General features: G+C 36.2%; 2 protein-coding genes across 2 annotated transcripts; both read left to right on the forward strand.

Moving 5' to 3' along the window:
• Nucleotides 1-6,079: 6,079 nt before the first annotated feature.
• On the forward strand, nt 6,080-9,870 carry LOC108863162 (mitogen-activated protein kinase 9). The gene is made up of 11 exons (XM_018637490.2): nt 6,080-6,674; nt 7,126-7,534; nt 7,626-7,753; nt 7,828-7,887; nt 7,994-8,143; nt 8,460-8,615; nt 8,691-8,828; nt 8,937-9,010; nt 9,115-9,216; nt 9,304-9,508; nt 9,605-9,870. Exons 1-11 carry the CDS (start codon nt 6,357-6,359, stop codon nt 9,668-9,670), a joined length of 1,806 nt encoding a protein of 601 aa, XP_018492992.1. The 5' UTR covers nt 6,080-6,356; the 3' UTR covers nt 9,671-9,870.
• A 1,389-nt stretch (nt 9,871-11,259) lies between these two features.
• Nucleotides 11,260-13,477, forward strand: LOC108856314 (uncharacterized GPI-anchored protein At4g28100). The gene is made up of 2 exons (XM_018630088.2): nt 11,260-11,969; nt 12,850-13,477. The coding sequence occupies exons 1-2, from the start codon at nt 11,298-11,300 to the stop codon at nt 13,189-13,191; spliced, it is 1,014 nt and encodes a 337-aa protein (XP_018485590.1). The 5' UTR covers nt 11,260-11,297; the 3' UTR covers nt 13,192-13,477.
• The last annotated feature ends 1,259 nt before the right edge of the window (nt 13,478-14,736 follow it).

A 14,736-nucleotide genomic window follows, 5' to 3' on the forward strand; every position in this document is an offset into this window, starting at 1 on the left:
TTGTAATATTTGTTACTCTGTTTCAATCGATATTTCAGTTTAGAATGCAGTACATACAATTTCTAGTTAGTGATGCCTTTATAAAAGAAAACCAAATATGTTACTTACAAGAAAAATTCTACTCCCTCTGTTCCATTTCAAGTGGAGTTTTAAAATTTTTATTCTGGTTCATAATATGTGATGTTCTCACTATTCTAGGTGAAATTAAATGTCATTTAAATTTTGTGACCAATTACAAAATCATGTACAATTTTTTTATTGGTTAAATTTGTTTTATTTAATATGATTTTTATGTAACCAAGATAAAATGTATAAAAGTTTGTATTTTCTTAATAATTGTGTAAAAACCTTAACATCACTTAAATTAGTACAGAGGGAGTAAAACATTAGGTAGCTTTAATTGAATTTATGTTTATGTGAAACTTTAAATATAAAGTTATATATATATTTTTTTTAAATGCAACTTAAACTGGTTTAAACAATATTTTAAAACATTTAGTTTTATTTGTTTATAAATTGTATAAGTGATTTGTGATAATTAAAAAAACTAACTACGCCAGATTGAAATAAAATTAGAACTTTAGAATCAAATATCATAACAAAATTAAATATTCTGCAAATCAAATATATTAAAACATCACAAATTCAGTAACTTATAAATAACGATTAACTAAAATAATATAAAATATAAAACAAAACAAAACAAAAAATATTAATAACCTAGTTTACAAAATATCTGTCTAAATGTTCACTTTTCTTTGGCGCTACTGTCTAATTGTTCACATGAACCAATAATATATAACATCAAATAAACTAATCTCCAGATGTTAACGGGCCCAAATTGGTAGCCCAGCCCACAATGAGATGGGGCATGTACAGCTGTGTGCATACTACTACCAGTTTTGATGATTTGTTTCCTTAAAATAATGAATTAATTAATTTATGAAACGCCAATGGTTTGGGGGTCCGCAAGTCACGACCGGAGACGTGCATTAGAAGAGTTACAGGGCAGAGATTGGCTGGCAATTTCTCAAAACAGAAAAAAAAAACTCCTCTTTCATTATTAAGAACACTGGACCCCACCAACCACAATCTCCATTTCTGCTTCGTTTTCTCAAAAAATAATTTATCTCGAATTATTATCCACACGTTTTTATAATTAACAGTCCTTATCGAAACAGTTGTAAGATTTGTTAGCCTAATGTTCCTAACAAGTAATGTTAAAATAAATATGGACGGACGTAGTTAAGTTAAGACAACAAAGATCAATTTGAATTTGTGTGTTTAGTAAATCTATTTATATAAAGAAACGTTTTCTTCTCTCCTGGGCGTCCACATAGGAATCCAGCGTGGAAACTCGCACTTTCTAAAGCCGATACGTGGCAAGGGTTAATGAAACGCGGCGTCTTGATTATTTGTGTTTCGCATGGATATTCGTTTCGGCTTCGATCCAGCAACCACACGGTTGGTATCGAAATCCTAATCAGATTTTGTTCGCTGCTTCGTCGTCTTCGCTCCTCTTTGATCGGCGACGAGACTATCCAAATTCCATAACAGTGGGCGTTTTGATGTATTCGTCTTGAATCGTCTTAAATCGTGATATTATTACGAGACCTTCCGCTGATCTGTTCGTCGGTGTAATCGGTATAAATATCTACAGATCTCTCTTCTGCATATCGTACTGTTATTATTTCCGTGTTATTAAGGTTTTTTTTCTGATTGTGTATTTTTCTTAAAAAATAAAATTATTTGGTCTGATTTATTGTTGTCGGCGAACTGTATCGTGATTATCATCACTGGTATTGTGTTCCGTTGAACCAGACCCTGTCGTTTAGTAAGAGTTTGATTTCCTGTTTGATAGAGTCAGATACTGATAATTTTTTCTTTTCTTTTTGTGTTATTTTTTCTTAAACAAATAACTTACTTGGTCTGATTTATTATTGTCGGTGAACTGTATCATAATTGTTAACACTGGTATTATGTTCCTGTGAACCTGTTGTTTAGTATTGTGTTTGATTTCGTGTTTGGTAGTGTCGATACTGATAATTTTTTTTTAAAAGAAACTTAATTAGTTCTGATAAATTCCAAACTATATTTCAGGGAACCATGATGCAGTTCCTTTGCATCTACGGTGAGTTTTTATTATTGAGGATTCTTGGTTATATGTTTCGCAAAGTAGAGAGGTGGACGCTCTGGATTCCGTCTTTTTCCGTCGCCAGCTACATCTATGTCTCTAGGCTCTTAGGTATTGTATCGCAGAACTACGTCTCTTCATTTCGTTATTATGATTTAGATTATCAGTTTGTTTTGTATTTCTTTGAGCTTAGGTTTTTGTCCAGATCGGATCTGATTATTCATGACTATCAATCATGTGTTTGTAGATTTGGTTAATTATGAATTGACGAGCGTCTAATGTAAGTTGAGCCCATTGTCACCTTTTCTTGGATTAGTTATGTTGTTTTATGTTGTTTTGTGTGGAATGATTTCAATTGATCTCAGTGTAGATCCTTACATTGGTTTCTTCAGGTTTTATCAGGCTCAGATATTTTCCTCTGTTATTAAGCAACTTTTTTTATGGCCAAGCTTTTACCATTATCGACTTCACTCATTCCAAGAAGCAACCCATTGGTTTTTTTTTAATGTTTGTTTGCTCTTATGGTACATGTAGATATATGAACAGACATGACTACCTTTGCTAGAGACTGTATCTGAAATTCAAATGGAAATGGGCACGGTGCAATGAACTGTGGGGTATTTGGGAGTCATGTGATATGCAAGAAGATGCTCACTGTTGCGATGTTCATATCTCAAACCATCCAATTAGGCATGCTAAATTTTGGGACCAAGGTGAACATGTTTCTTTCTTTCTTTGTCATTTGTATATTCTGAGTTTAATTAATGAAGGAATATGGTTGATGATTCCAGCTTTTGTTGTTCCACAGGTAGAAATAAAGAATTTAAATGCGTCTTCAACACTTAGCTGGAAAGTTGACTATGAGAGTATCAAGACAGTCACTTCTCTACAACCAGGTACAAGCCGGCTAGATTGTGGGAAGAAGGAACTCAGGTAGCAAGCTACCTTGCAACCATCGCTAGACGCACAAAAGACTATTCTTCCAGAAATCATAAACATAAAAGATATATGTATAGCTGTGATGAACTCATCAGGAGGATCCCAAGATTCAGAGGTATGATGATAAAATGATTACACTTAAAAATGAGAACCTCAGTGATATCTCTGTGATCTACAATTATTATGTTTGTGTATATAATTAGGCCGTCAATGAGTTTCCCTACAATCAACTCACTGAAGCTGTACAAATGGTGAAAAAGCCTTACCTCAGTCAGTGCCAGTTATTTCCCATTGAGTTATTCAAGAAGATGTTTCATCTGACATCATTTTTAGTAAGATTTAATTTGTCTTGCTGTAGAAAGTAAAGCCTTTAGTTTATTTGAATATCACACTCCTAACATGGAACTCTTTTTTTTTTTGCTCTGTAGTTTTCTGCGATATACCAACTATAGAAGACAAAACTCTTCTTTGAGTGGTATAGAATACTTGCCTGGATGGGAAACTCTTCTTAGTCAACATCAGATTTCATTAGTAAGCTTTCAGATCAAACTACTGTAACAAGGAGCCACTTCACTTGGATCCAACCACACATGTGCCATGAGGATTAATGGCAAGAGAAGGGTGTTTGATGCTGTTGTAGGCAGTGCAAGCATCAATGGTTACATCAGCTATCGCCATCGCAGCACTTGCTATCGTCATCCACAAGAGTGCCAAGTAAAGGTGTAGATTACCAAGAACCGATATGAAAAGCATAGAGACCACTCCAAGGACCACCAAAACGAAGTAAGGGCGTCTGTGGAAGCCATAGATGGGAAGAACATCAGTGAGAATGCCCCAAAGAGGCTTAATGATCCATGGAATCTTGGTGATTGCGGTGAGAGCCTGAGACTGAAGGCTGAACCTCTTGAACATCTTTCATCTAGTACTCCGTGGCCACACGGCCCAGTGAGCCACCAAGCCCTTGGTTTATACCGTAGAGTGAGACAACGCCGAAGACAAAGCTCCAGTGAAGCTCTTTGGATCTTTATCCAACGCACTGGACCCCACAACATATTACGGAAATAACTGTCCTTTGACCACCACACGGATGGATCCGCCGTTTTCGAGGTGTTGGTCTTATACTACCATAGCTGGTAAAAAAGATTCAAGGTTTGGCTTAAATGTTGAAACTTTTGATGTGGGTTTGGTCTGAAACTGTGGGAAACAGATCCAGGACCAGAGTTGACTGAAGTGGGTGTTGTTCTTGGATTGGATATGAAGCTAAGATCGTATGAATGATGAATCTTCTGAGGTAAGGCAAGTCAAAGAACAGAGATTAAGTGACTCAAAATCTTAGCCTGGATTAAAGCTCAAAGAAACAAGAATGAAACTGGGGCAAAAGAAGCGTCGTTGACTTGATTTCGTATGAACAACAAATGACCATTGAAGATGGAGAAAAAAAGTGATTAAAGAAGTGAGAGGATGAAACACAGATAAGAGAGAGAGGACGAAAGGGAAAATGTCAAGTTTTGCTGCTAAAATGTTTGACAAAACAATCTTTCGTTTCTCTTTCCATGAACAACATTCTTCTAAATTTTTTTACTTTCTATTTTCATTGCCTATTTCACTTAAAAGTATAATTTTATATTCGAAACTATTTTTGAATGTAAAAGGTGTTTTTTAAGAAAAACAAACTTTTTGGCAAATAAGATAGAGAGAATTTTAGACTCAAAATAAAAAGGGATTTATATGGTAAATTCAAGAAAATATTATGTTTTGCATCAAAGTCACCATAACATAGGATTGTGCACGGTTCGGATATCCATATTTTTAAATATATGTAGATTTATTTTATATGTTACGAATATTTAATTTTCGATTTTTTTTTTGGTTTTGCATATTCGAATATGCAATATTTATCAAATAAATAAATATTTGCCGATAGTCACAAATATTTACGAAGATAGACGTAGCATCGTCGAAGGTGGTGAAAAAGGCCCGTGTTGGCTGATATATATCAACAATTAATTCGTGATTGGTTTCTCAGTTTTAATACTGCCTATGCATCTTTGTTTACTTTCGCTTATTTGGATTTTTCGCTTTTTGACATTCTCATTGGGCAATTTAAGTTTAAAGATTTGAGTTTAAGGATTTATATTCTTCTTTTGGTTCTTTGTTCTACTTTATTCATTAAAAGTTATATTAGTTAAGCTATGCGGAAACGAATTCCGGTTATAATTTACGTAGATATATGGTATGATGAGCACCGAGAATACTCGGACCCCTGAATACGATTGGATCACCAATATCTATATATTATTTTGGTAGTTTTGTTACACCAACATTTACATAGATGTATTAGAATTGATAATGTATGTCCACTGTGAGTCAGAAATGTTATTAATATTTTGATTAACATTACAATGTTTATAGTAATGTTAATCAAAATGACACATTTTATCAGTAACTATGGAAACAGATATATTTTTATAACTGTCCATTTTCAATACAAATAAACGACAATTCTGGTGTTCATAAAGCATGACTTATTTAGACTGCTATTACAGTAACATGTATAAATCTAACTAATATGTATATTTTTATATAGAACAAATCATTGGCGAAGCCAGCCTAATCTTTTAAAGGGACCAACCTTATAATTTAACATTACTATATGAGTCACAGTGGCTGATACCGCGATATATTCAGAGATTCTTATAAAAAATGCATGTACTTTTTTTTTTGTAAAAACCACATAGGTCATTTGACCCCTTCCAGCAAGAGTAGCTCTGCCACTGGAACAAATATATATATATATATATATTTTTTATTATAATTATTTTAACAATTATTAAATATACATCCCGCCCGAAGGGCGGGCCGACCCTAGTAGTAGTTATAAAAAAGCATGATTTTGATAAGGACTACTAGAGGTGATGATGAAGAAAGAAACGCCATGTGAAGGCAGCTATTAAAAAAAAGCGATATAAAAAGTCAAACATGCCCTTTATCACACGCCTCACGTGCTAACGCACGTGCCAAAACCCTTTCACCCTTCATCTTCTTCTCCTTCTTCCTTCCTTCCGCGTCCATCGGAGAAGACAGAGGGAAAGAAAAATAATGGGGAGACCTGAGAAAGAGAGGAAAGCACGCCATACCTGAGAGCTTCGTGAAGAGTTGAAAACATTTTAGTAATAATTAATTAATTATTATTGTCAATTTCTGATAATAATAATATATTGTTAAATTTAGGAAAGAAGAAGATAAAAAAAAAAAGAGGTGTGGTGGTGGAGGTGTTTGATGGATGGGTGCTACTCACAGCACCAGCGTTAATAATAATCAATCTCATTCTCATTCTCATTCTCATTCTCATTCTCGGAATCATTCGACCAATACCTCTCGACAGTGTGGTGCGAGTGATCGATTAGCTGTCAGCAATTTGCGGTCTCAGCTCACTACTATTTATAGAAACCACGAGGACGACGAAGAAGAAGACGAAGACGAAGACACCAAAGAGGAAGAAGCGAGAAGATTCGCCCTTGTTAGAGATTTTGATTTGTCTGGTTTGAAGCCCATTAGGGTTCCAAGAAGGAATCATATTCTCATGGATCCTCATAAAAAGGTTCGTCCTTTTTCTTATGGATCTGTTTGATCTCTTCTTCTTCAGATTCAAAAATTGAAATAATTAGGTTTTGTTGAGTTACTGCCAATGTCTCCAACTACATTTGGAAGGAACTCTTGCAAATCATTGATTGAATGTGTTGTGTTATTATCCAGCTTTAGTTGGTGTTTGTGTTGCTTAATGATTTGGTTAATAATTGCAAGCCTTGTCTCTGATGATTTGTTTACTTGCTACGAATTGACTCATGGATTTGTCAAATGTTTGATCAATAGTCTCATACTACATTGTGGATTTGTTTGCTTTCATCATTATATGCCTCTGAGTTGACTTTTAAATGGCTTTTGGCTGATCTGAAACTAGTATAAATGCTACATTGTTGGTTTAGTACAGTATTCTCAATCTTTTCTACTTTATAACCTGAGGGTCTTACTATGCATTTATGTTAAAACAGGTTGCATTGGAGACTGAGTTCTTTACCGAATACGGTGAAGCCAGTCGGTACCAAATCCAAGAAGTTATAGGGAAAGGAAGTTACGGGGTTGTGGCCTCTGCAATCGACACACACACCGGCGAAAAGGTTGCCATCAAGAAAATCAACGATGTCTTTGAGCACGTCTCTGACGCTACGAGGATTCTTAGAGAGATCAAGCTCCTCAGGCTCCTCAGGCATCCTGATATAGTGGAGATTAAGCACGTCATGCTTCCTCCTTCTCGCCGTGAGTTTAGAGACATTTACGTTGTTTTCGAGCTTATGGAGTCAGACCTTCACCAAGTTATCAAAGCTAACGATGATCTTACGCCTGAGCATTACCAGTTTTTCTTGTACCAGCTTCTCCGTGGCCTGAAATTTATTCACACAGGTTAGTGGTCCTGGATAGTGTTACTGTTAGTTAGTCCCTTACTGCTTTTCTACTAAACCTGAAGAAAATCTTTTTGTTGTTGTTGTTGCAGCCAATGTGTTTCACCGTGATTTGAAACCCAAAAACATTCTAGCCAACTCTGATTGCAAGCTGAAGATTTGCGACTTTGGACTTGCTCGTGTGTCGTTTAACGATGCACCTTCTGCTATATTCTGGACTGTACGTTAGAGACTGAAACGTTTTCATTCATTAAATGTAGTGTTGTGTACTAAATGGTTTTCGCTTCATTGCAGGACTATGTCGCTACAAGATGGTACCGTGCACCAGAACTTTGTGGCTCTTTCTTCTCCAAAGTAAAATCCAATTCTTTTTTTTTTCTCTGTGTACCAATTACCTGTTTATTATGGCATTACAAGCTGAGGATTAAAAATTGTATATTCTGTTCTTTCTCTTCTGTAGTATACCCCAGCCATTGATATATGGAGCATAGGATGCATATTCGCAGAGATGCTTACCGGGAAGCCGTTGTTTCCTGGGAAGAACGTGGTGCACCAATTGGATATTATGACTGATTTGCTTGGTACTCCTTCACCCGAAGCTATCTCAAGGGTTAGTTTGTTACTTTGTGTTAGTCAGTTTTAAAGTTTTTTTTTTTTGCTACAATTTCTAAGCGTGGAGTTTCTTTGATGTCGTATAAATGTGTTAAAGTTTTATAAGCTATGACTACTGTGTTTACTTGTGCTTTCCAGCCATGGTTTTATGGCTGGTAGTCTAGGTCTAGTTCCTGTTAGGTTCATATTTAATTGGTAGGAGACCTCAGGTCGTAAGTATGTTGTCCACTTATGAGAATATTAGTGATAACATTACCAGACCAGGTTTAGATCAGTTGTAGTTATCTGTAATGATGATGAATATTTTGTTGCAGATTCGTAATGAAAAGGCGAGGAGATATCTCGGGAACATGAGGAGAAAACCGCCAGTTCCATTCACTCACAAATTTCCTCATGTAGACCCGTTGGCTCTTCGGTTGCTGCACCGCCTTCTTGCATTTGATCCCAAAGACCGTCCCACAGCTGAAGAGGTAAAGCTCCTCTTATACTATTTTGCACTTCTTCAAAGTATCAGACCATTGAAACATGTGAATATGTGTATACAGGCACTGGCAGATCCTTACTTTTATGGACTGGCAAACGTGGATCGAGAACCATCTACTCAACCGATTCCGAAACTTGAGTTTGAGTTTGAAAGAAGGAAGATAATGAAAGAAGACGTCAGGGAATTGATCTACAGAGAGGTACACTAAATCTCATAGACTCAATACTGTTTTTTTTTTCTTCCACATATATTCAGTTTCATCGTTTTAATTGTTGTTCTTACTAAACTTGCATGTGAAACAATGCAGATATTAGAGTACCATCCTCAGATGCTACAAGAGTATCTTCGAGGTGGAGAACAGACGAGCTTCATGTACCCTAGGTACTAATATCATAACAGTTTACAATCTATATCCAAAACTTTCTATACGAGTTACTAGACTAAGATATAAGTATTCTTAAAAAAAAAAAACAAATGAAATGCAGTGGTGTTGATCGGTTTAAGAGACAGTTTGCACATCTTGAAGAACACTACGGTAAGGGTGAGAGAAGCGCTCCTCTTCAACAACGACATGCTTCTTTGCCTAGGTACACAAATCTCTTTTGCTGGTGTGTTTGTCAAAACTGATTTTGAATCTTGTCAAATTCCTTGTGTTTGCTACCTTTCTATTTTAGAGAGAGAGTACCTGCGCCTAAGGAAGAGAACAGACCTGCAGCTTCTTTAGCCACTACTCCCGAGAGCCCTCAAAATTCTCAACACGAGGGCTCGAATTACATGAACGGAATGAGCCAGACGGGTTACAGTGCCCGGAGCTTGCTTAAAAGTAACAGCATCAGTGCATCTAAATGCATTGGCGTGAAACAAAGGAACCAGTCCGAGGTAAAAAAAAAGATCAAGAACCTCATTTAAAAGATGTATATTACGAGTTTGTATGTATATACACTTGTTCTTCACATTCCTTTTTTTTTTTTGCAGCACGGGGAAACGAACAATGATGCAAGTGATGCTTTGTCTCAAAAGGTTGCGGCTCTCCACACTTGATTGTGATGTTATGGGGAGTGAAACTTCTTGCTAACAGTAGGGGCTGATTCATATACACATCTCTCACAGTGAAGAGAAAGAAGAAGAGAAGAGTAGCATGTGTCTCTAGTTCTGTACTGCATACATTTACAAACTAATCTTTATAACTTCTGAGAGACATGAGTTGTTGTCTGAACAAAAGAAAACCTTAAACCTTCAATTTGATCCAAGTTGTATGAAATGAATGGACTAATCTAAGGGGGATCTCGGAAATGCCCCAGAAGTTTGGCTTTATTACATGTTCACCCCTGGGTTTCTGATTGACAAGTATATGACCTTAGCACATAATAACAAATAAATCGTTCAAGTACATCTTCTTGACCCTGTATATGTAAAGCATACGTAGGTATGATGATCACTTCATCTTCCAATGATAGAGAATCATTCTCATTGACTGTTCATTTCCTTCTTTTTGGTCGTTCCATTTTGCTTTTGCTTTGTTCTCTTTCGGTTTACTAATGCTGGTAAATAAGACGATTACTGTACATATAAGATAAATAAAACTTCAGTTATCGAGTTTAAACTAGTGCACAATACAACAATGTTGTAAGAATAATATCTACACATCTGAATGAATTTTTTTTGTAACTCTTTATGTATAGTAGTAATCGTCTGTTGTGATTAGGAATAAAAATCCGTTTTGCATTTTTTTGTTATGGCGTTCCCGAAAAAGGGTTTTGTAGTCTTCTTTTCAAGATCAGCTTTCACTATTCGCGTGCCTGAGGTTACCTTTTTAACATGGAGCTCCTCCCACTCTTTTCACCTTTTTTTAGTTTTTACTATTCAAAATGGGTATTATGGAATACTTGATCAATGTTACAGATTACATATCATGCTGATTTTGTATGACGTAGTTTATTCTTAAATCCTACTATCGTGTTATTTTTGTCGATTATACAGATTACATATCAAGACAAGTATGTTACACACAAAAAAAACAAAATGAATCCTTCCAAACTTGTGTATTTTTTTAAAATACATCAGTAAACCTGTCGATCAGTCAGTCACCACTAGTGTTTCAAGTTTCGATGCGAAGAATAATCGTCCGTGATTCACATATAAAATGATTCCACTAATTAAGTCATTAACACTCCTATGTTTCTTATACATAAACAAATTATTACATGAAAGGCTGAAATGTGTCGACTGCGATTTAAAAAAATGCTTCTACTATTAATAATCCTAAAATTAAATTAGAAATTTCCACATAAAAATAACAAGAAAGTATCAGAGATACTTGCGAATTTTACTTTTCGCAGATTAACTTCACAAGAATGTTTCATGCATTTTAGTTCACAAAAAAATTGTTTGATCCATTTAGCAGAAAAAAGGTTTGATGCTCCAAATTTTAGCAAAAAGAAATATTTGATGCTCAATAAATTAATAATATATTATACAGTAATTTGTCAAAAATAAAATAATATATATATACAGTAAATGCAAAATGTACGAAGAAAATCAAATTAAATTATTTAAAGCCAATAAAAAGTACAAGTACTGTATTAAATTGGTATCGACTAGATCGCATTGGCGATATTTTATTACACATCTCTCTTCCACTCCCTCACTTCTTTGTGTTCCTGTCTCCATGCTTCCAGCGATGTTTCAACACGCGCCATCTTTCATCTCACTCATAGTCCTCTTCACCATTCTATCACCCGTCTCACCGAACTCAGACCCGGTCACCGTCCAGCCATTCCTGGTCAAATCATCCCCACCCGCCACCATCCCCGCTTTCCCGGAGCAATCCGATTTCTCCGGCTGCCCGCTCGATCTACCAGAAGACCTCTTCCACGGAATCAAGTCAGCCTGCACCGGCAAAAAGCTCCACAAAGGAAAATGCTGCCCCGTGCTTGGCGCGTGGCTCTACTCCGCTTACTCAACCACTGCTCTCAGCCGCTCCATTCCCAGCTCCGCCGTTAGAAACGCGACCTCCGCCGCAACCACGCCGGAAGAAGATATGCCTTTGCTTCCCGACGACTCGGAGACTTGCGTCGACGGATTGGAGAAATCTCTGAGGAGGAGAGGGATTGAGCTGGCGAGTCCGAACGAGACGTGCGGCCTGGTTGACTGCTACTGCGGGATAAGATTGCATCACTTGAGCTGTTCCGAGGCGTTTACTGTGAACGGAGAAGGGAGGCTCGTTGGAGATGAGAGTGTTGATCGGTTAGAGACTGATTGTTTGAGTGTAAGCCACGACAATGGAGATAGATTAACTCCTCTCAGTAGATGTAACAAGTGCTTGAACAGCCTCTATAAGGTAAGTCTCTCAGTATCATTTAGATAATGTCATTGAGGAGATCATATGAGATTAAATTGAAAATAACAAAATTTTCTGCAAATATAGTAACATTTGATAAACCTGTTTATATGCCCTTTTAGTGTTTCTTGGTGTGTGTTAGCATCTTTTTTTTCTTTAGATTAATACTGTTTTTATGGTTAATAATAGCAACTCCAACCTTGTTTCATTTTCTACTCTCATTCTACTTCATTTTTAATTTCAAGATTATAAAATAGGGTTATTCTAGAAATGAAGTAGTCTAATTATCTTTTGTTTATGATTTCTATTTTTATTTATTTTAGATTGAATATAATTGGAGTAAAACTTAATTCTTTTTGGAGTTGTTTCATTTTGAGTTAAAAATAGAACACATTGGAGATTATCTAAAGAATACATCAATTAGTAACCATCTAGTTAAGGTCTAGTCCAAGTTGGTAAGTTTACTTGACCGTCTTGATGATGATCTTTGGTGTTTAAACATAAGGGTTTTACATTTTACTATATGAGTGACTGGGTGAAGAAGATGTGGAATCATATGTTCTAGGATTCTTTTCTGATCTCTCTGTGTATCAACCTTGTCGGATGGTAATTTGGGAATTTTTTTGTTCTTTAGCTCTTTTGTTCTTTTCCTATCTGACAAGTCTGACACATTACGCTCTTACAGATTCCGTGATCCCCACGCGTCATTTCTTTGCACCCATCATATGATTTCATTCTTGTGCATCTTAATCACCAACCCACCATAACTAAAAGCTTTAAGCCACTAGCTTCTACTTTGTATAATCTTTAATCATTAGTATAGCAACAGATCCTAACCAACACAGACCAAACACTTGTGGTCTTTTTGTTTTCTTTGCAGCTAAACCCTAAGAAAACGTCAGGGACAAGAAACCCATCGAAGGAAGACAGAAACAGAACAACAAAGATGCACAACAAAGACTGTGTTCTCATGGGTCTCACTTGGCTTCTCGCTAAAAACCGTACGGCTTACTTTCCCACCGTCACTTCAGTCCTCCGAGCCGTCATGCTCAACCAAAACGGCGAGCCACGGTCATGTGCTCTCGGCGGTGACGGCATGCCTTTAGCTGTTGACTCTTCCGAATTCTCTAACGGCTCTTTAACTTTAATTCAGCACCCGTACCATGTGGTCCACTTCTTACTTTTCAGCGTCATCACATTGGTCTTGCTAGGGTCTTGGTGACTCACGCTGACGTGGGTTTGGATTTGGTTGTGACACGGCGTTACGTGATTGGCTGAGAAGTTAAGTGAACATTCAGATAGAGAGAAGAGTGATAGGATGGGATTTGTCATTCTGTCTTTGTAAATTAGTTTTGCTTTTGTTGTCATTATCGTTGTTGTAGTCATTTTGTTTCGGAAAAAAATCGTTTTGTTTTCATAAGTTAATTTTAAAAATTGTGATTCACAATTTTCAGCTATGTTTTCGGTAAGATCAAATTATAAGAGGGCAATGCAATGCAATCAAATTACTTTTCTTTGTCAAAGCGAAAAATAAAATGTTAGCTAAAACAATCAAAGAAGTATATCATATAAGAATAATAATAGAGAAAGGCATGTGAGTGATGGGGTCGAGGTGGTGTGGGAGGTTTGAGAGAGACATAGAGACTTGTGACAGCTTTGTTGTTATGTTTTCCTTATCTTCTCTCTGACTAGTGCTGGGTTTGCGGGTTGACCCGCCCCGCCCCGCTGCGGATTGAATCATTTTTTTGATTCAAAAATCCGACCCGCTTGACCCGCAATTGAAAAAAATAAGACCCGCCCCGCCCCGTATAAATTAGCGGGTAACCCGCGGGTAAAATAAAAAATAATAAAAATAATTTTTTATTAATATTTTTTTTTAAAAATTAATATAAATAATATAATTTAATTAATTTTTTAAAATATTCGTAATTTTTATTATTTTTTTATAAAAAACATATTTTTTGTTAAAAAAATCATATTTTAATTATTTTTTTTTAATTTTGCGGGTTGGCGGGTACCCGCAGTTTGAATTCTTTCGACCCGCACCCGTCTCGCGTTAAAATCACTTGACCCGCACCCGCACCCGCGAACAATTTTTTTCAAATCATTCGACCCGCACCCGCCCCGCAGCGGATCAAACGGGGCGGGGCCCGCGGATAATGAGTCAAATTCCCAGCTCTATCTCTGACCACGCAAATGCGACCAAGAGTTGCGAAGCCCCACGACTGATATTTTTATTTTCTCATACACTTCTCTATGATATGTTCCCTTCACTAATGATTCGATATTTCATAAGTATATTTAGAAAAGGATCTACTAATGCACAATGCAACTAGATAGGGATTCACTGGATCAGCATTAAATCAGTAGTGCTGGTTTGGGCTCAAATAACTAGCCCATGGGCATCTATTTTCTTCTTATTGGTGAAAGTATAAATTGTGACATGGATTCTTTTTCTTTTGGGTCTAACTGTGACATGGATTCACTTTTGTTGCTACTTTTTAAAACCTCTTTCACTTTAGCTGAAGAGCTTAAATTTTAAGACAGTTGAAATAACTTTCACTGACATGTAATTTGTGTTACAAATCAATGTAATCATTCATATTAATTTTACAGTAAGCATACTTTATGTGAAATTAAAAACATGAAGTCCATTATCCTTGTCTCCATCAACTCTAATGACATTGTTTGTGTAATTAAATCCTTTTTAATTTCCAGAAAATTCTTGTATGTAGCATGAAGAAGTACTGTTATGTGACAACGATCA

The sequence above is a fragment of the Raphanus sativus genome, chromosome 5, assembly GCF_000801105.2.
Source record: "Raphanus sativus cultivar WK10039 chromosome 5, ASM80110v3, whole genome shotgun sequence".
NCBI classification, from domain to species: Eukaryota; Viridiplantae; Streptophyta; class Magnoliopsida; order Brassicales; family Brassicaceae; genus Raphanus; species Raphanus sativus.

What these genes read in the sequence shown, in the direction of transcription:
- LOC108863162 (XM_018637490.2), top strand. Translation starts at nt 6,357, where the DNA reads ATGGGTGCTACTCACAGCACCAGCGTTAATAATAATCAATCTCATTCT. An exon ending in GTGGCTCTTTCTTCTCCAAA is followed by an intron (nt 7,888 to 7,993) that starts GTAAAATCCAAT and finishes TCTCTTCTGTAG; the next exon opens with TATACCCCAGCCATTGATAT. An exon ending in ACCGTCCCACAGCTGAAGAG is followed by an intron (nt 8,616 to 8,690) that starts GTAAAGCTCCTC and finishes ATGTGTATACAG; the next exon opens with GCACTGGCAGATCCTTACTT.
- LOC108856314 (XM_018630088.2), top strand. Translation starts at nt 11,298, where the DNA reads ATGCTTCCAGCGATGTTTCAACACGCGCCATCTTTCATCTCACTCATA. An exon ending in GCTTGAACAGCCTCTATAAG is followed by an intron (nt 11,970 to 12,849) that starts GTAAGTCTCTCA and finishes TTTTCTTTGCAG; the next exon opens with CTAAACCCTAAGAAAACGTC.